This window comes from Passer domesticus, chromosome 3 (assembly GCF_036417665.1).
Source record: "Passer domesticus isolate bPasDom1 chromosome 3, bPasDom1.hap1, whole genome shotgun sequence".
NCBI classification, from domain to species: domain Eukaryota; kingdom Metazoa; phylum Chordata; class Aves; order Passeriformes; family Passeridae; genus Passer; species Passer domesticus.
This window is the reverse complement of record NC_087476.1, coordinates 116,096,080-116,110,773: the sequence shown is the minus strand read 5'-3', so window position 1 is coordinate 116,110,773 and position 14,694 is coordinate 116,096,080. Positions and strand designations below refer to the sequence as shown.

Sequence of the window (14,694 nt, the reverse complement as noted above, 5' to 3'; positions counted from 1 at the left end):
AGGAAACAACCTCCTTTCAGCTCCACAGATTCTCAGTTGGAATTGCTAACTCTGACTATACCTTATCTCAATCTCCCCTTTCAAACTCTTCAAGTGCAATTTCACAACATAGAATCATATATATTTGTACAAATACAAACAATCATAATAAAATACAACTTACTAGATCTTCTGGATAATCATCATAGTCAGAGTCATCTGTGCCACTTCCAGTAGTGCTTAACAGGGAAGGAAGACAAAAACTATTAATTTATCAGAGCAGAACTGCAAGTGAGACATCTGTAAAATAAAACAGAAGTGATTTCTACAATGTGGTTCCCCATAACCATGGTATGTACAGCCTAATGCTGGAGAGAAATTCCTGACTCCCATGCTCCCAATCTTCTAGTATGAGAAGTTTAAAAATGCATCCTTTCCAAGTGTGATGAGTTGGATCAACTTGCCAACCTGTCTTAAAGACAGACCTGTGTAAAAGTGATGCAGTTCACTATGATTCAGTTCACCAAGGGAAATAGGAGCAAATCACTGCTGAACCAGAACAATCCTACTTTCCCATGAGATCCTTAATATCTATCCCAGGTTAGAGAAAACACAACACTCCATCAGATTATGGACAGGAGTCAGGAAATCTTCATCCCAATCTCACACCCACTGGTGATTTACTCTGAACAGCCTGTCTGGTAGTCTCATCTCTCAGTCTTGGCCAGTATCTCTCACACCCAAAAACGATTAAGAACAAAACCAAGGAACTGACACACACGAGGAACAGGGCATTATGTGGAAAACTATCAAGGAAACCATAACATTGTCCACTAATTCAGGGCTGTATGTTCCCCACAACAGAGAAATCATGATTGATGATTGGCTCTAATATCTGCTTGTCTTCAGCACCAAAAAAAGGTTTACAATAACTACAGGTAACTTCTGGAGAACACAAGCCTATGGGATCCACCTGCACCCTTGAAGCAACCAAAATGCAATAAACCAAACCCAGAAACCTTTAAAGAACTGCTAACAGCAATGGCATTATTAATTTAGTAGTAAAAACTCTTCTTACTCATTTTTCTCTTGCTGTCTCGCTCTTTTTGCCACATGTTCAGATTCTAAAACTGCCAAATCTTCGTGCTCTTTTTCATTACTGATTATTTCAAACACTGCAAGAAAAAGTTCAGCCATGTTAAGAATTAACAGCCAAAGCATAATCAAAGAATTGGGCATCTTGGACACTGTTTTAACAGACCTACCTTTTGCAACTTGTATTCTAAAAGCATTTCTTTTTCTTCGTCCATAATCTACACTGAAAAAAACCAAAATAAACAGGTTATACCAACAGTTTTTTCCTTCAACATAGTGACATTCCCAGTGGAAAAAGTACATGGAAAGCAGATTCCCAAGTTTCCACATAGGTTCTTATTAAAAACTACCTGGGCAAAAAGGTGATTGTCCTGCTGAGCAACTGAGCAAGTATTAATTAGTGTCTTACTGGATCCTCTGTCCCTCCCCCAGGTCTGCACTGAGGTGTTACTTCCCCTCACATTTTAAACTCACTGGGGTAAACCCCAACATGCTACAATGAATCTGCAGCTTTTTGTTTAAAACAAACAAAAAAACCAACCCATAAAAAACCCAAACCACAGCTAGATCTTATAATGCCAATGCATTAATAAAAGATGAGTAATTAAATATATCAGCAAACAATCTTACTGCTTCAATCAACCTCAACAACTGGTAATGAAGGTAACAAAGAAAATTATAACTTTCATAATGAATGCAATAAAACAAATATATTCTACATTTTGAACACAGGATACAAAAAGACAAATGTTGGCTCACCTGTAGGTTTTCTGCAAATCAGATGCTAGGATTCCAATGTCAACATACTGCCCACATTTACTACTTGCAAGGTACTGAAATGAAGAATTTTAAGCAGGGAATAAAATCTCTGTCAATCACTTCACCAGAACAGCTTGACCAAATATGCCTATTTTAGATTCTGCTCTCCTTAAAAGTTGAAATGAGAATCAGAATCAGCTTTTCACTGCCTTGCAACACCCCAGACAGTATTTCCCAATGAAATGGGAAATGTTTATTAAAGCACAGACTACTGGGCAGTTCTGCTTGCAGGGCAAAGGCAGCAGCCTACATCTGGGGGCTTCTGCTGGGTCAATTCTGTCACTTTTATTTAGAAAGAAAGCTAAAAAGCTGACTTTGTAGCCCACCCACCATCTTATTGCCTTGGTTCCCCTCAGTTATCCTCCTTTTGGTTTAGATCTCCTGCCCTAAAAGTGAAACCATTTATATGAATCAGGAGGGATACCCTCATAAGAACAACTTAAATCTTTGCAAGACATTTCAGAGATTATAGAGAACTATTTTAATAAAGTGAACTCTGTCTCTCAAGCCTTTTTATTGCTCGACACCAGCTAATCCAGCCCATTTTCAAACCCCAATTAAGAAAGTGTGAGAAAATGTACTAAATTTCATGTACAACTGTACTCCACTTGCTTTCTTCCCCTGCTCTCCAAATCAGCAGCAAGAACTTTTGATACCATAAAGATGGATTCCTTCTTGAAAAAGAGGAAGAAAATACAGAATCATCCTAAAAGATCTGGTATCACAAATGTCACAGCAAGGAGGATTTCACACCCTCATTTAAGTTAATATATACTCTATACAAACAATCAAATTGAATACACATTTAGCTTTTAAAATTTAAAATCTGAAGCTGCACTTCAGATCACCCATGGGCAGCTCCTGCCCTGCAGGAAACATCAAGGTTACCATAAACCCAGCTGGGTTTTCCACCTTGGAATAGTCAAGACACACTCAGTGTGATCTTGTGAATTAAACCAAGCAGTCACTGTCTCATTTTAAGGAATTAGAAGTGGAGTACATTTATACAGAGGCTCAAAAACTTGGTGTTCAAGGTGCAAAGTCATTATAAACTATCATGGGATGTGACACAGCACTGTGCCACTTGAAGGAATCACAGTTTTCCCTGTAATCCCATTCTGCCCTTTTCTCAGCTATTCAATAAAACCACTGTACATGTTTCCAAATGCAAACAGCATTTGCCAGTGTCACAGAACTGCAGGATCATTTAGGTTGGAAAAGACCTCTGAGATCACGGAGCCCAACCATGACCATGGCACTGAGTGCCACATCCAGTCCTTCCCTGAACACCTCCAGGGATGGTGACTCCACTCCTGGGCAGCATTCCAATGTTTAACCACCCATTCTGTGAAGCTCTTCCTGAGATCCAAATATATACATATACACACATGTATATTTACATACACATACCTATGTACCACATGTGTATATATATATATATATATATACACACCTATATATATCTACATATATATACACAGGCATACATACACACAGATACACACCGTGTCCGTATATATATATACACACATTAAAAAAATGTATATTAATTTTTCATATACATATTTATATATATGAATACTTTGAGTATATTTCTTTCACCCTATTTATTTCACACGTGCAGCAGCTGCAGCCAGCCTCAAGACCAGAGCTACTAAAGAGGGCAGAAAAATTACACGGAAAAAAAAAGACTTTGCATGAAATTAAAATAAAAAAATAAACCAATGGACGTTTCCAAAGCCCTTTTAAGGCCTTTCTAAAGCCCTCAGAGGCAGGGCCGGGGTTGGGTGCTCTGCCACTGAGCGGGCCGGATGCTCAAGGCCCCTCAGCCAAAGGAGGATACACGAGTCCCCCGCCGGCTGCCGGTGCCGGGGTTACCGGGGGTGCCGGGGGTGCCCCGGCGGGCTGGCCGTACCTGCTTGATGCGCTGCTTCAGCCGCGGATCGGAGACGCGGCCGGGCCGGCACCTCATGGCCGCCACGCCGCCCGAGACGGGACTCCATTTCCCAGCGTGCCTCGCTGCGCGGGCCCGCCGGGGCGGGGCGGCGCCTACGGCGGCCGGGAGGGCCCGAGCGCGGCGGGCGCGGCGGCGGCGGGATGGAGTCGGTGGTCTTCATCTTCTCGCTGATCGACTGCTGCGCCCTCATCTTCCTCTCCGTCTATTTCGTATCCTGCTCCTGCGGCGCGGCGGGAGGGCGCGGCGTGGGCAGGGAGGGGCACCGCGGCGGGCCCGCTGGGGCGCCGGTGGGCTGAGGGCGGCGGGGCTGCGCCGGGCGATGGCCGCGGGGCCCGGAGCTGCGGGGCGGGGCTGGGAGTGCTCGGCTGAGGGGACAGGGGCTGGGGGGACACGGCTGGGGGGACAGGGATTGAGGGGGAAAGGGCTGGGGGGACAGGGATTGAGGGGAAAAGGGCTGAGGGGACAGGGGCTGAGGGGAAAAGGGCTGAAGGGACACGGGCGCGGCTGAGGGGACAGGGGCTGAGGGAAAAAGGGCTGAGGGGAAAAAGGCTGAGGGGATACGGCTGGGGGGGCTCGGCTGAGGGGACGGGGGCTGAGGGGAAAAGGGTTGAGGGGAAAAAGGCTGAGGGGACACGGCTGAGGAGAAAAGGGTTGAGGGGACACGGGCGCGGCTGAGGAGAAAAGGGCTGAGGGGAAAAAGGCTGAGGGGACACGGGCGCGGCTGAGGGAGGCTCGGGGGCTGCGCGTGCCTGGCAGGGCGAGGACGCCGTGCTGGCTGCCTGTGCTCGGAGCTGAGGGGCTCGGCAAGCGGCGTTTCCATGTTCTTTTGTTAGCGTTGCACAGATTTGCCTTCTTTTCCTTACTTTTCTCAGCAACTGGCTTCCTTTCCCCCTTTTTTTCCTTTCGCGTTCTTTCAGTCCTGGTGGGATTTTTTAGGGGCTGCCCAGTTCTTCTAGCAAAACCAATAAAAAAAATAAAATTCATCCTTGAAGGATGAGTTGTTTGTTGAAAAATGAACACTTTACCCATTTTTTTTTAATAATAGGAAAAAGATCTCTTAGTGTTCATTTCCTTGGAGAAAAGAACCATGCTACTTGAGACAGCATGGTGAGGTGCACACATGCATCCTAAGCCTTTTTTGAGAGGACTTTTCTCTCTGAAATATTAATATTTTTTCAGTCTGCAAGTTAATTCAATAGTGAATGTTGCTCTGTTATTTCCTAGCAAGGAATTAATTAATTCAATGTTGTTGTAAATGTTGAAAAAAAATAGTAGATTCGCTGCTTAAAACTGCACAATTTTGTGAGGAGAGTTTCAAAGTGCATTAGCTTCTCCTGCCCATTAAGTTTTGGTTTCAAGGGTTGTAGTAACAATTTTGATACTAAAATTACTGAGTTTGCCTCCCTGGTCTGTTTTAAGCCCCAGACTGAACTTTAGCACTTGTGCAACAGTTGCCCTTGGGAATATATAATAAAATCACTCGGCCTGATGATAAAATATAGCCCAAACTTCTATCTAAAATAGGAGTGAGTTGTGACTAATTGAAATGTGCCTTTGACAGAGCAAGGCAGTGAATGCTGAGAGCAGAGGGTTGTCCCCAGTTTATTGGCTAGAAGTAAAGCTTTGTGTATTCTGAATTGGCATAATGTGTTTCCTTATCCTGAACTTCAGATAATCACGCTTTCAGATCTGGAATGTGACTACATCAATGCTAGATCGTGCTGCTCCAAGCTCAATAAAGTAAATTGTTCTTCTTTACATTTGCTGTGGTTTGAGAGAGCCACATCCTTCACCTGAGCATTGCACATAACTGGGGGGTGATGGGTGTCTGAGGAGCCTTGGTTGGCACTATTTTGCATGTGTCTCTCATTTCAGCCTGCTTGTCTTCTTTTTTTTGTCCATCTTTCAGCAAATTCCACTACCAAAGTACCATTTTAAATGAATCTGCTAAAAACTCCTGGCATTCAATCAGTGTGGCCTACCCATGTGTGTGTTCACTTTGATTTAAAGGCATTTTTTCCTTAAAGTGAGAGAGAGTGGCACAGTATCCTGTCAGTCCAAGAACGTGTGATTGCCAGGGGCTGACCCAGTTTAATGATGCCAGTTTTTATATTGATCACCTTTCTTATCCGTTCCAAGCCTGGGGCTGTTTGTGCAGGTTTTAATTATCTGAATCCCTAAGCCCACTCCTCTCTGCAGAGATTTCAAATGAGCTCTTTCTGCTTTCTCACTTCTCTTTCTTGAGTGCTTGTGTAGTGTAGCTGTGTTAGACTGTGCTGCTCTCCAGAAATGTTTGTGATGCTTGGAAAAACCATCTCTGTTGCAATATCTCAGGGCTTGATTTCTGCTCACTTGTGTGGAATCTGCCTGAAGGTTCATTTGTCCACACTGTGATGGAACCACATGCCTGTGCTGTCAGCTTTTCAGATTTTGCATGGCTGTAATCAGACTGCAATCCCAAATAGGTGTCTTTTTCATAAAGGAATTTACATTTGTGCATGTAACTCTTTCCCCTTTCCCCTTTTTGCAGTGGGTGGTGCCTGAGGTGATTGGCCACGCTGTTGTCACGGTATTGATGCTTATTTCCTTGCACTGGTTCATCTTTCTCCTGAACCTGCCAGTGGCCACCTGGAATATTTATAGGTAAGTGCTGCAGGGTGTGTGGGGTTTCTTTGTAGCACTGTTACTAGTTTAGCTTCAAGTGTAGTACAAAGATAAATGAGATGTCATGGTGAGATGTTTCAGTTGCCTTCTTGAGCTGCTAACAGTCCTCATTGATCAAACTGGAATAATTTCTTGTGACAAGAAACCCAACAGTGTAAAGGACATGAAACTTGTGGTCTTTGCTTGCATTCTCTTTAGTGCCCAGAAATCTCCATTTGTGGGTCATTCCCAAATTCACAGGAAATGATAGCAGATTAACTGGGATTATGAAATAGCACTGAAAACAGAGTTAATAATGTTTTCATGCCATTCCTGATAGTGCTGTCAGCATGAAAGTGCTCAGGCTGGCATGGCTGATGGTTATAAGGCCACAGAGCTGTGGTGTTGTCCCCTGCACCCTCCTTCATGTACTGACTTGTGCCTTCCCCTCATCTGCACTGGTTTTGGCCCCCCATTTGGGAAGGTTTGCAGCCTTTTCACCCTAGGACAGCTGTCAGTGTCACTGCTCTTTGTGCTGCCACCCTTGGGAATGGTGTAGTTACCATGGGGGTTTCCTTGTGGCAGCACTGGGACTGTCACTTCAAACCATGTTCTATCTCTCTGGTATCATTTGGTGTGTGGAGAACTGACCCTTCACAGGTGTTCAGCTGATGGAAACTGGATGTGCATTTGTCACAAATTATCTCCAGTCACTGTACTGAGGGCACCCAAGAGCCCAAATGTTAAATGCACAGGTTTGGAAAGCTGGCTGTAACTCTTGTTTGCCTGAACCTGCCAGGGCTAACTCTTTGCAGGGATGGGTTGAGTTGCTGGTGGAATTAAAGAAGTTTCACAGCTCTTAGTAAAACAGAGTTGAGGATCTCTGTACTGATAACCTGGTTGGGCAAAATAGCTGTGCTATTTAAATTTTGATAAATATCACCCTTGTTTCCTAGAGAACTGCCAGCAAAGCCTTCACATGTTTCTAAGCTGGAGAAACATGAGACACTATAACTTTATGCTTAATAAATCAGTGTTGCCTAAATAGACACACAGAGGGCATGATTTTGCCTGGTTTTGTTTGCCCCTCTCTATATATAGCTGTGACCTGTAGTGACCAATATTTGCTTTGGCATCTACTGGCAAGTTTAGGGTTTGATGTTTCACTTAGGCAAGGCTGAGACACCACAGACAGAATGCATTTTCTCTGAGGCTGTCAAAATTTCTTGTGCTGGTTTCCACCTGGCTTCTTCATATTTTGTACTTCTGTTAATTTTTAAAGTAGGCACTTGCTTTCCCTTCTAAAACTGGTTAGAAAGAGTTTTAAAAGAGAAATTATTTCTATTTGTACCCATCAGGCAGTAAGCTTTGATTGCTGTTTTGTATTGACAGCTCTCATTTTATATACGTCCTACACCACGTAAATATTCTGAATATCCTGAAATCCAGGATTGTTTCCTTAATTTTAGATGTGCAATGTAGGCAATAAGAAGTCAGAATATTAGGCCTGGATACTAATCCTCCCTTCTTTCTGTGGATCAAGGAGTTTCTTCACATTAATAGCATGGACTATCCCATCTCTAGTGAAGGAGTTGGAGGCCTGCAAAAGCAAGTGTGGGGTTTAGCATGTTCAGCTCATTAGGAACTGCAGTGATAGCACCAGGAGTGATGGGTTCAAAGCAAAAGAGGGGAAATTTAGGTTAGAAATACAGAAGAAAAATAATCCTTTTGAGATTGAAAAAGCCCCTGCTTTGCAGTGTAAGTGATAGAGGGAAAGGTAGGATAATCTCTTCCCCTTGTTCACTTTTCTTTAAAACCTCCTTAATCCCAGGCAGCCACAGGCAGCCCTGGCTTAATTTAGTGATTCTCTCAAGGATTTCAGTGAGAGGAGAGAGGTTTTGTGCAGGAAGGGTATCAGAAACAATCCTGGGAAGGATAAATTAGTCAAAAGCAGCGTCCAGAGAGACTTCCAAAGTTGCAGCATGTTTCTTGTAACATCCTACTTGTTCAGCATGCTCATATGATATTTAACCTTTTTTTGATGAATTTTGTAGTGTCTCCAGTTAGACAGTTTTGTCTTGCAGTCTCCTTGTTTTAAAACTCAAAGGGAAGCATTCTGCTTTTTTTTCTCTCCTTTGTTATATAGATCTCCTTGAGACAATAGGTCCAAATAATGAGATTCTTGCCATGCCTTTAAGAAGATAAAACCGAAAGAGTGAAAAGAAAATTTAAAAAAAAATCTTTACAATTCACTGAAAATTCTGGTCAGAGCTTCTACATCCCTTTAAAAATAGGGAAATCTAGAGGGAAGAGTCCTGTTGCTGGGGTAGCAGCTTCCACTGAATGGAAATCCTGGAGGCAGTGCTGTATTTATGAAAGCTGACAGTTACTTGTTTGCTGCAGAAGTTTTTTTTGCTGTGTAGAGGATGACAGCTGGCTTGAGCTGGGTTTGTCAGCATCCAGCAGCACTGCATCCATGGCTCTGCTCCTTAGATATACAATGTGGGCTGTCCTGCCTTGTGGGCCTCTTGGAAGAAATGCCTCACAGCTTATGCAATTAAACTGCATTATTCAAGTGTTACCATTTTTTTAAAAAGCAAAATTAATGCATGCTGTCTTTATGGCACTCATATCCCAGACATGTAAGAAAATTCTGCATTCTGTTTCTAGGATAAATTGGTACAGGAAACATGTTCCTCCTTTTACTCCAATAAAATGTTTTACAATACTAGGAAATGGACAATAATTTGTGCTCTAACACTAAACACAGAACAACCATTCAAAACTTCAAATTTAGAAGGGAATTTCAAACTGGAATTATTTAACATGAATTATTTTTAATGGGACACAACTGTCTTCGGTATTGGTCACATATGCTGCAGGGCTTTTCAGTGCCTCTGTGAGAGATGACTGCTGTGGGCTGAACTTTTTCTTTCCCAATGTCCCACTGCTGCTAGAAAACCTCCCTGAGGGTTGTTCCCTTTCCTTCCCCTCCTTTATGGAAATGAATGGTGTAAGAGGTGGGGAGGTGTCTTTTGGACTACAAGTGCTGCCATTGGAGTATACAAAGAAAGTTGAACAAGTGTTCTGTTCTGAGACCATGTTTCTGCTCCAGCTTTAAGACAAAGAGTTAAATTCCTGCATGGAAAGAGTCTGGTTCCAGGTAGAGCCTGTCCAACATCTGAGTGAAGTTCTAGCCTGAGCTCAGCTGGAGTGAGAACTTCATGTTCTCCCATGTGCTCCCTCGAGAAATTCTACTGACAGGAGAACATGCTGCTGGCTCAGTTGTCACAGGACATAAACATTTGGTTTGCTGCTTCCATGCTTCCTTGGCTTACATTCCACTTGGCTTCACTCAACTTTTGTTCTCATCTTCAGTTCTGCCCAGCTCACCCTGTCGGCCTCGGTGTCTGTGCTGAGGTGTCCCAGGGTGGCTGTGACAGAGGCAGGACTGACAGCACAGCTCCTTGGCTTATGCCATCTCTGCGTGACCACTGGAGTTTGTGATTTTCTCTGTGAGATTTTTTGCTAAATAAATTACTGATTCTTAGTTAAATTAGATTATTCTCCAGTCCCTTTCATCTAATGCATCCTTCCAGTGTGGGTGGGCGTTTTCCCCATGACAGCAACTAACTGTGAACTGCAATTAAAATGAGCTGGAATTGGCTACTACCTGGAATCTCTCTCATTTATATGTGGGGAGCTGGGCTGATGTTTTTAGTACTTCTTGTTCTCTTATTATTTGTGGGTTGTACTGGCAGATAGCTGCAATATCCAGAACTCCCTTACCTTGAATTGTGAAACAGCTCTTCAGATGAAAGTCCTTTCTTGGCAAGCTTTTCCCTGCCTCTTACCCTGACACTCCCTAAAGTTTCAGTGATTACATTTTTGCGTTTTGTTGTGTGCCTTTTTTAATTTTTTTTGTTTGTTTTTTTTTGTTTTTGTTTGGTTGGTTTTGGTTTTTTTGGTTTGTTTTTTTTTTATTCTTTAACTTTCAGGTACATTATGGTGCCAAGTGGGAACATGGGAGTATTTGATCCTACAGAGATCCATAACCGAGGACAGCTGAAATCACACATGAAAGAAGCCATGATTAAGCTGGGCTTTCATCTGCTCTGTTTCTTCATGTACCTTTACAGGTTAGTTTCAAAAATTGCTCCCAAGCAACAAAGGGATTGCCTGCCAGCTATTTTTATCTCCTCTATTCCACTGGTGTAATTGCTGGTATTCATGTCTTAGCTTTTTGCATCTTGATAAGCCTTGGGAATATATTTTGACAGCTATCTCTGGGCTCATTATATGCCTTTATTCATTCTGATCAAACACTGTTTGGATACTCAGGCTATTCCTTAATCTCAAAACCACAAGTACAACCTAAAGAGTTGCATGCTTTCAGCACCTACAGTAGTAAGTGGCCTGTTCAGAAAGGAAATACTCCTGAGCACCAAGTTTATTTTACAAGTGCTGTTTTTAAAAATGAAGTTGGTCTGGCTGAGTTACAAGTGCATGTGTTCTGTGCTAAGGCTCTTTACTCCACGGTGGCAGAGCTGCTGTTCCTCTGCTGCAGTGCTGCTGCTGCAGCCTTGTCTTCCCAAGCAAAGCACACAGCAGGGGTGCCCTGACTTTCTATTTCAGGTTCTCTCAGTGCAGCTCTCCCATGACAGTGAGAGCTGCTCCTGCTTGCACAAGCTTCAGTAATCCACTGGTATCATGTTTTCTGTTTTGTCACAGTATGATTCTGGCTTTGATAAATGATTGAGAAGTTGAAAGAGAACCATTAGCTGCCAAATTGGGTCATCACTCCAGTGACTGGTTGTGGAGCCACAGAACCTCCCGAACACACCTAGATCAGTGTCGTCATGCAGTATATTTTTCCTCTTTGAACAAGAAATATTTTTCTGTATTTTTAACATAAAATATTTTCAAAAGGCATTGGATCTGTGTAGCAGTTGTTTTTGTTCCTTTACAAGGCAAACTTCTGGAGCTGCTGCTTCTGTAAGATGAAATCCTTTCTTACAGAGGTGACCTCACAGGAATTAAGTGGTGATAAGGGAAACTTGTTTCAGCAGCATTAGCTAATGATGGTTGTTCCAGAACACATTCAAGTGCAGCAATGATATCTGATTCTTGCTGAGAGGTGGCAGGAGGAGACTTTGGCTGCCAAGCTGTCCTATCAGAGCCTAATTTGAAGGAGCACTTGGAACAGATTTCAGAGTGGAACAGGAGCACAGCTTGCATCTTTGTGTTGGTATTCTTTCCAGACAAAAATCAATGGAATAAAAGTTATATTTTCCTCCCTCTCCCCACTCTGCTGCAACAATCTACATGAAGTCTTGCATTTGGATGGATTAAGATCCCTTTGGTGGATATGACACATGTGTGTAAGAGTGCAGATAAACATGATTAATACTTGCTTTTTCCCTTCAACTTCTATTTTGTCATTGAAGTGCATCATGGACACCCAGATAAAGTAAAGATCATATTGTACTGGGGTGGAGTTGGTTACAGAGCAAAAGACTATCTGCAGTTGCTGCTCCCTGAACCTGCTGCTTGCATTGCCAGTGAAACAAGAGTCTGTCTAGCTCAGGGAAATGGTCTGGTAACCAAAACCCCACTTACTTCAGTTCTGATGTGACTGCTTCAGTGATACCAGCAAGTTCTTTGTGCAGCTCTTGCATCAGTGATAAGTGTATAAACCCAAGTTTGTACCCTCACTGTCCAATAACTGTCTTTAAGTTTTTATATGTGCTTGCAAATAGGTCTCTTGGAACAAACACATCAATTAAAACACTTGCAAAATACACTTCTGTATACACTTCTGTAATTACACCCGAAAACTTATGAGCTTTTTGAAGTACTTGGGGTTTCAGTGCACAGCTGAAGTCAACAATTGTTTGCAGGGCTAGCCACAAAAAGGCAATACTGATGCTTTATTGCTGTAGATAACCTTGTGTTCAGTGTTTGTTCTAGAAGTTTGGCTTTAAATTTTTGATGGATGGAGTCCACGTTAAGCTGTGTTAAAGATGAATGTTGAAAATTGTGCTAATTAAAAAAGTAACTAAAGAAACAGCTACCCCAGCTGGATGACACTGACTACCTGACAGCACAACAAACTGCACAAAGTTCTGCCCTGTAAAGCCAAAACTCTGAGAGGAGGTAGGTCTGGAGAAAGGAGAGCAAATAAAACTTCAGAAGAGTAGAAAGTAACTTTTTTAGCAGATTATGGTATACAATTAAATGACTTGATTTGTGTGTGAAAAAACCTACTACACGTGTTTTGGGTGTTGGAAGAAAGGGCCTAAGTCAGGTCCTTGCTGTACTGCTGAACTTGTTTCACACTGAGAAACATGACCATTAACCTCATTTAATTTTAAGTCCATTACTCAAACTAGCAGCTTGGTATCTTATTCTGAAAACGTGATGAGTAAGTTCTGTTCATTTATATCCAACAACTGATTGTAAGACTTCTAAAAACCTCAGCAGTGGGTTTCAGAGACTATAATTCTGCTGAATAATTACACTGGTAATGTTGAAGCCTTCTTACTGGACAGGGTCAGTGCCTGCTTCAAAAGAGATCTTCAGAAAAATGTATTTATAATAGCTAAAAACATGACTAATTAGCAAGAAGGAGGAATACTGCAATTATGTGACTCCTAGGAGACCCACAGAGCACAGAAATTTCTATGGTGGTAAAAAAAACCCCAAAACTCCCTATTTTTCAGCATGAGAACAAGGTAATTTAAATCCAAGCTTATCATACAGGATTCAAAGCAATAAGAAACTTGAGATGGATTTAAAAAAAATCATCTGACTATCACTATAAATTGTTGTGAGGTCAAATACAGATTCCTTCCTGTTCACTCAGACTATTTCCCTTTGGACTCGAGGTATTCAGGTAAAACTTTGTGAGGCACCATTAGCTATGGTTGATAGAAAACTCCTAATCAGTGAAAAGAAATCAGTCCTGCAGGATTCCAACTTTTAACTGATGTTACTGAGCCCTTTTCCCCACCCCCAATGTACAGCCCAGCCAGCTTACAAAGATGATCATCTTGCTTCAGTTTTCAGAGATTACATGACACAGTTAAGAACTGTGCATTTGGGGGGTTAGTTAAAATGTGTAGAATTGCATGTTTCCCCCTAATTAATCATTAGTTACAGTCTGTTGTTTATTGAACCTTTTTTAAAGAATATACTTGCCTCCACAATCTAGTAAATGACTGGTTTGATTTTCTAAAATGGTTCTGTGTTATGGAACATAATAAATCAGTGGTCTGACCAGTAGTCCTAAGAACAATTCTACATGCAGGTTAACAATCAACCAGAAATCCTGATAAGCCCAAAAGGGCAAATCTTTTATCTGTTCAGGAATGTCAGAGCTTTATTCTAATTCTTCTTACAAGAAGCTCTCTAGGATTTTGTTGTACAAGTGCCAAAAGACCATTTATGCCTTTAGGAATAGGATATGATGGGCATTGGAGGTAGCAGTAGGAAAATTTGGGCTACGTGTTATAAACCAGTTATGAGTACATTGACCACCTTAGCTCTGACAGAAACAGAGGCACCCCAACCCTTCAGAGCATTATAGTTCTTTAAATTGAGGAGACAACTGGCACTGCCATCCTGGGATGAGGTGACAGCCCTGGCACAGGTGAGACACAGGGAGGTGACCTGGCAGCACAGAGCAGGGACAAGGTGTGAGGAAGGGCTCCTCTCAGGCAGAGTTCAGGTTTGAGCTGATGAAGAAATGCACATCTGCTCTCAGGTTCATTGTGGAATTTCTTTTTGAAATAATTCAGATTATTTCAAAGCAAACACAAAACCAAAAAAACACTTTAAAAAACCAAAAGAAAATTTAAAAAATACCCAAAAATATCAATCCTCATACCCACAGGACTTAGGTGTAACAAAAGCTGAAAAGTTACAGGCCCACAGAATTCCTATACCTGTTTCTCTTGCACTCTTCTGACCTGTTAAAGGCAGACAGGATGGCAGATGAAGCACAGCTTTTTTTGGCTGGGTTTGTCAGTAACTTCCTTTATCTGCTGTGTGAATAATTTATGGCCGAAGTGGGTCTGCAACCCAAGAACCCTCCTGCAAATGCCAGCAGCCAGGGGAAGTGGCACAAAGGAGGACACAGAGAGGAGTAAGGCACATCCCTTCTCTTGGCAGCTGCATTTAAGCCATAATTATCTGTATGC

At 42.3% G+C, this 14,694-nt stretch overlaps 2 protein-coding genes across 3 annotated transcripts in view; one reads left to right on the top strand and one right to left on the bottom strand.

The window, feature by feature from the left end:
• NVL (nuclear VCP like) overlaps positions 1-3,930 on the bottom strand; it is a 39,190-nt gene extending 35,260 nt beyond the window's left edge. The window contains exons 1-5 of one of the 2 annotated variants that reach the window (XM_064415389.1): positions 3,809-3,930; positions 1,834-1,907; positions 1,245-1,297; positions 1,058-1,154; positions 164-218 (exon numbers count right to left, since the gene is read on the bottom strand). In XM_064415389.1, coding sequence (XP_064271459.1) covers positions 164-218; positions 1,058-1,154; positions 1,245-1,297; positions 1,834-1,907; positions 3,809-3,865 — 336 coding nt within the window. In that variant the 5' untranslated portion in view covers positions 3,866-3,930. The remainder of the gene's footprint in view (positions 1-163; positions 219-1,057; positions 1,155-1,244; positions 1,298-1,833; positions 1,908-3,808) is intronic. The other variant, XM_064415390.1, reaches the window with a different exon arrangement.
• CNIH4 (cornichon family member 4) lies at positions 3,928-11,425 on the top strand. Its single transcript, XM_064415397.1, has 5 exons — positions 3,928-4,059; positions 5,522-5,590; positions 6,381-6,493; positions 10,492-10,632; positions 11,225-11,425. Exons 1-5 carry the CDS (start codon positions 3,991-3,993, stop codon positions 11,250-11,252), a joined length of 420 nt encoding a protein of 139 aa, XP_064271467.1. The 5' UTR covers positions 3,928-3,990; the 3' UTR covers positions 11,253-11,425.
• The last annotated feature ends 3,269 nt before the right edge of the window (positions 11,426-14,694 follow it).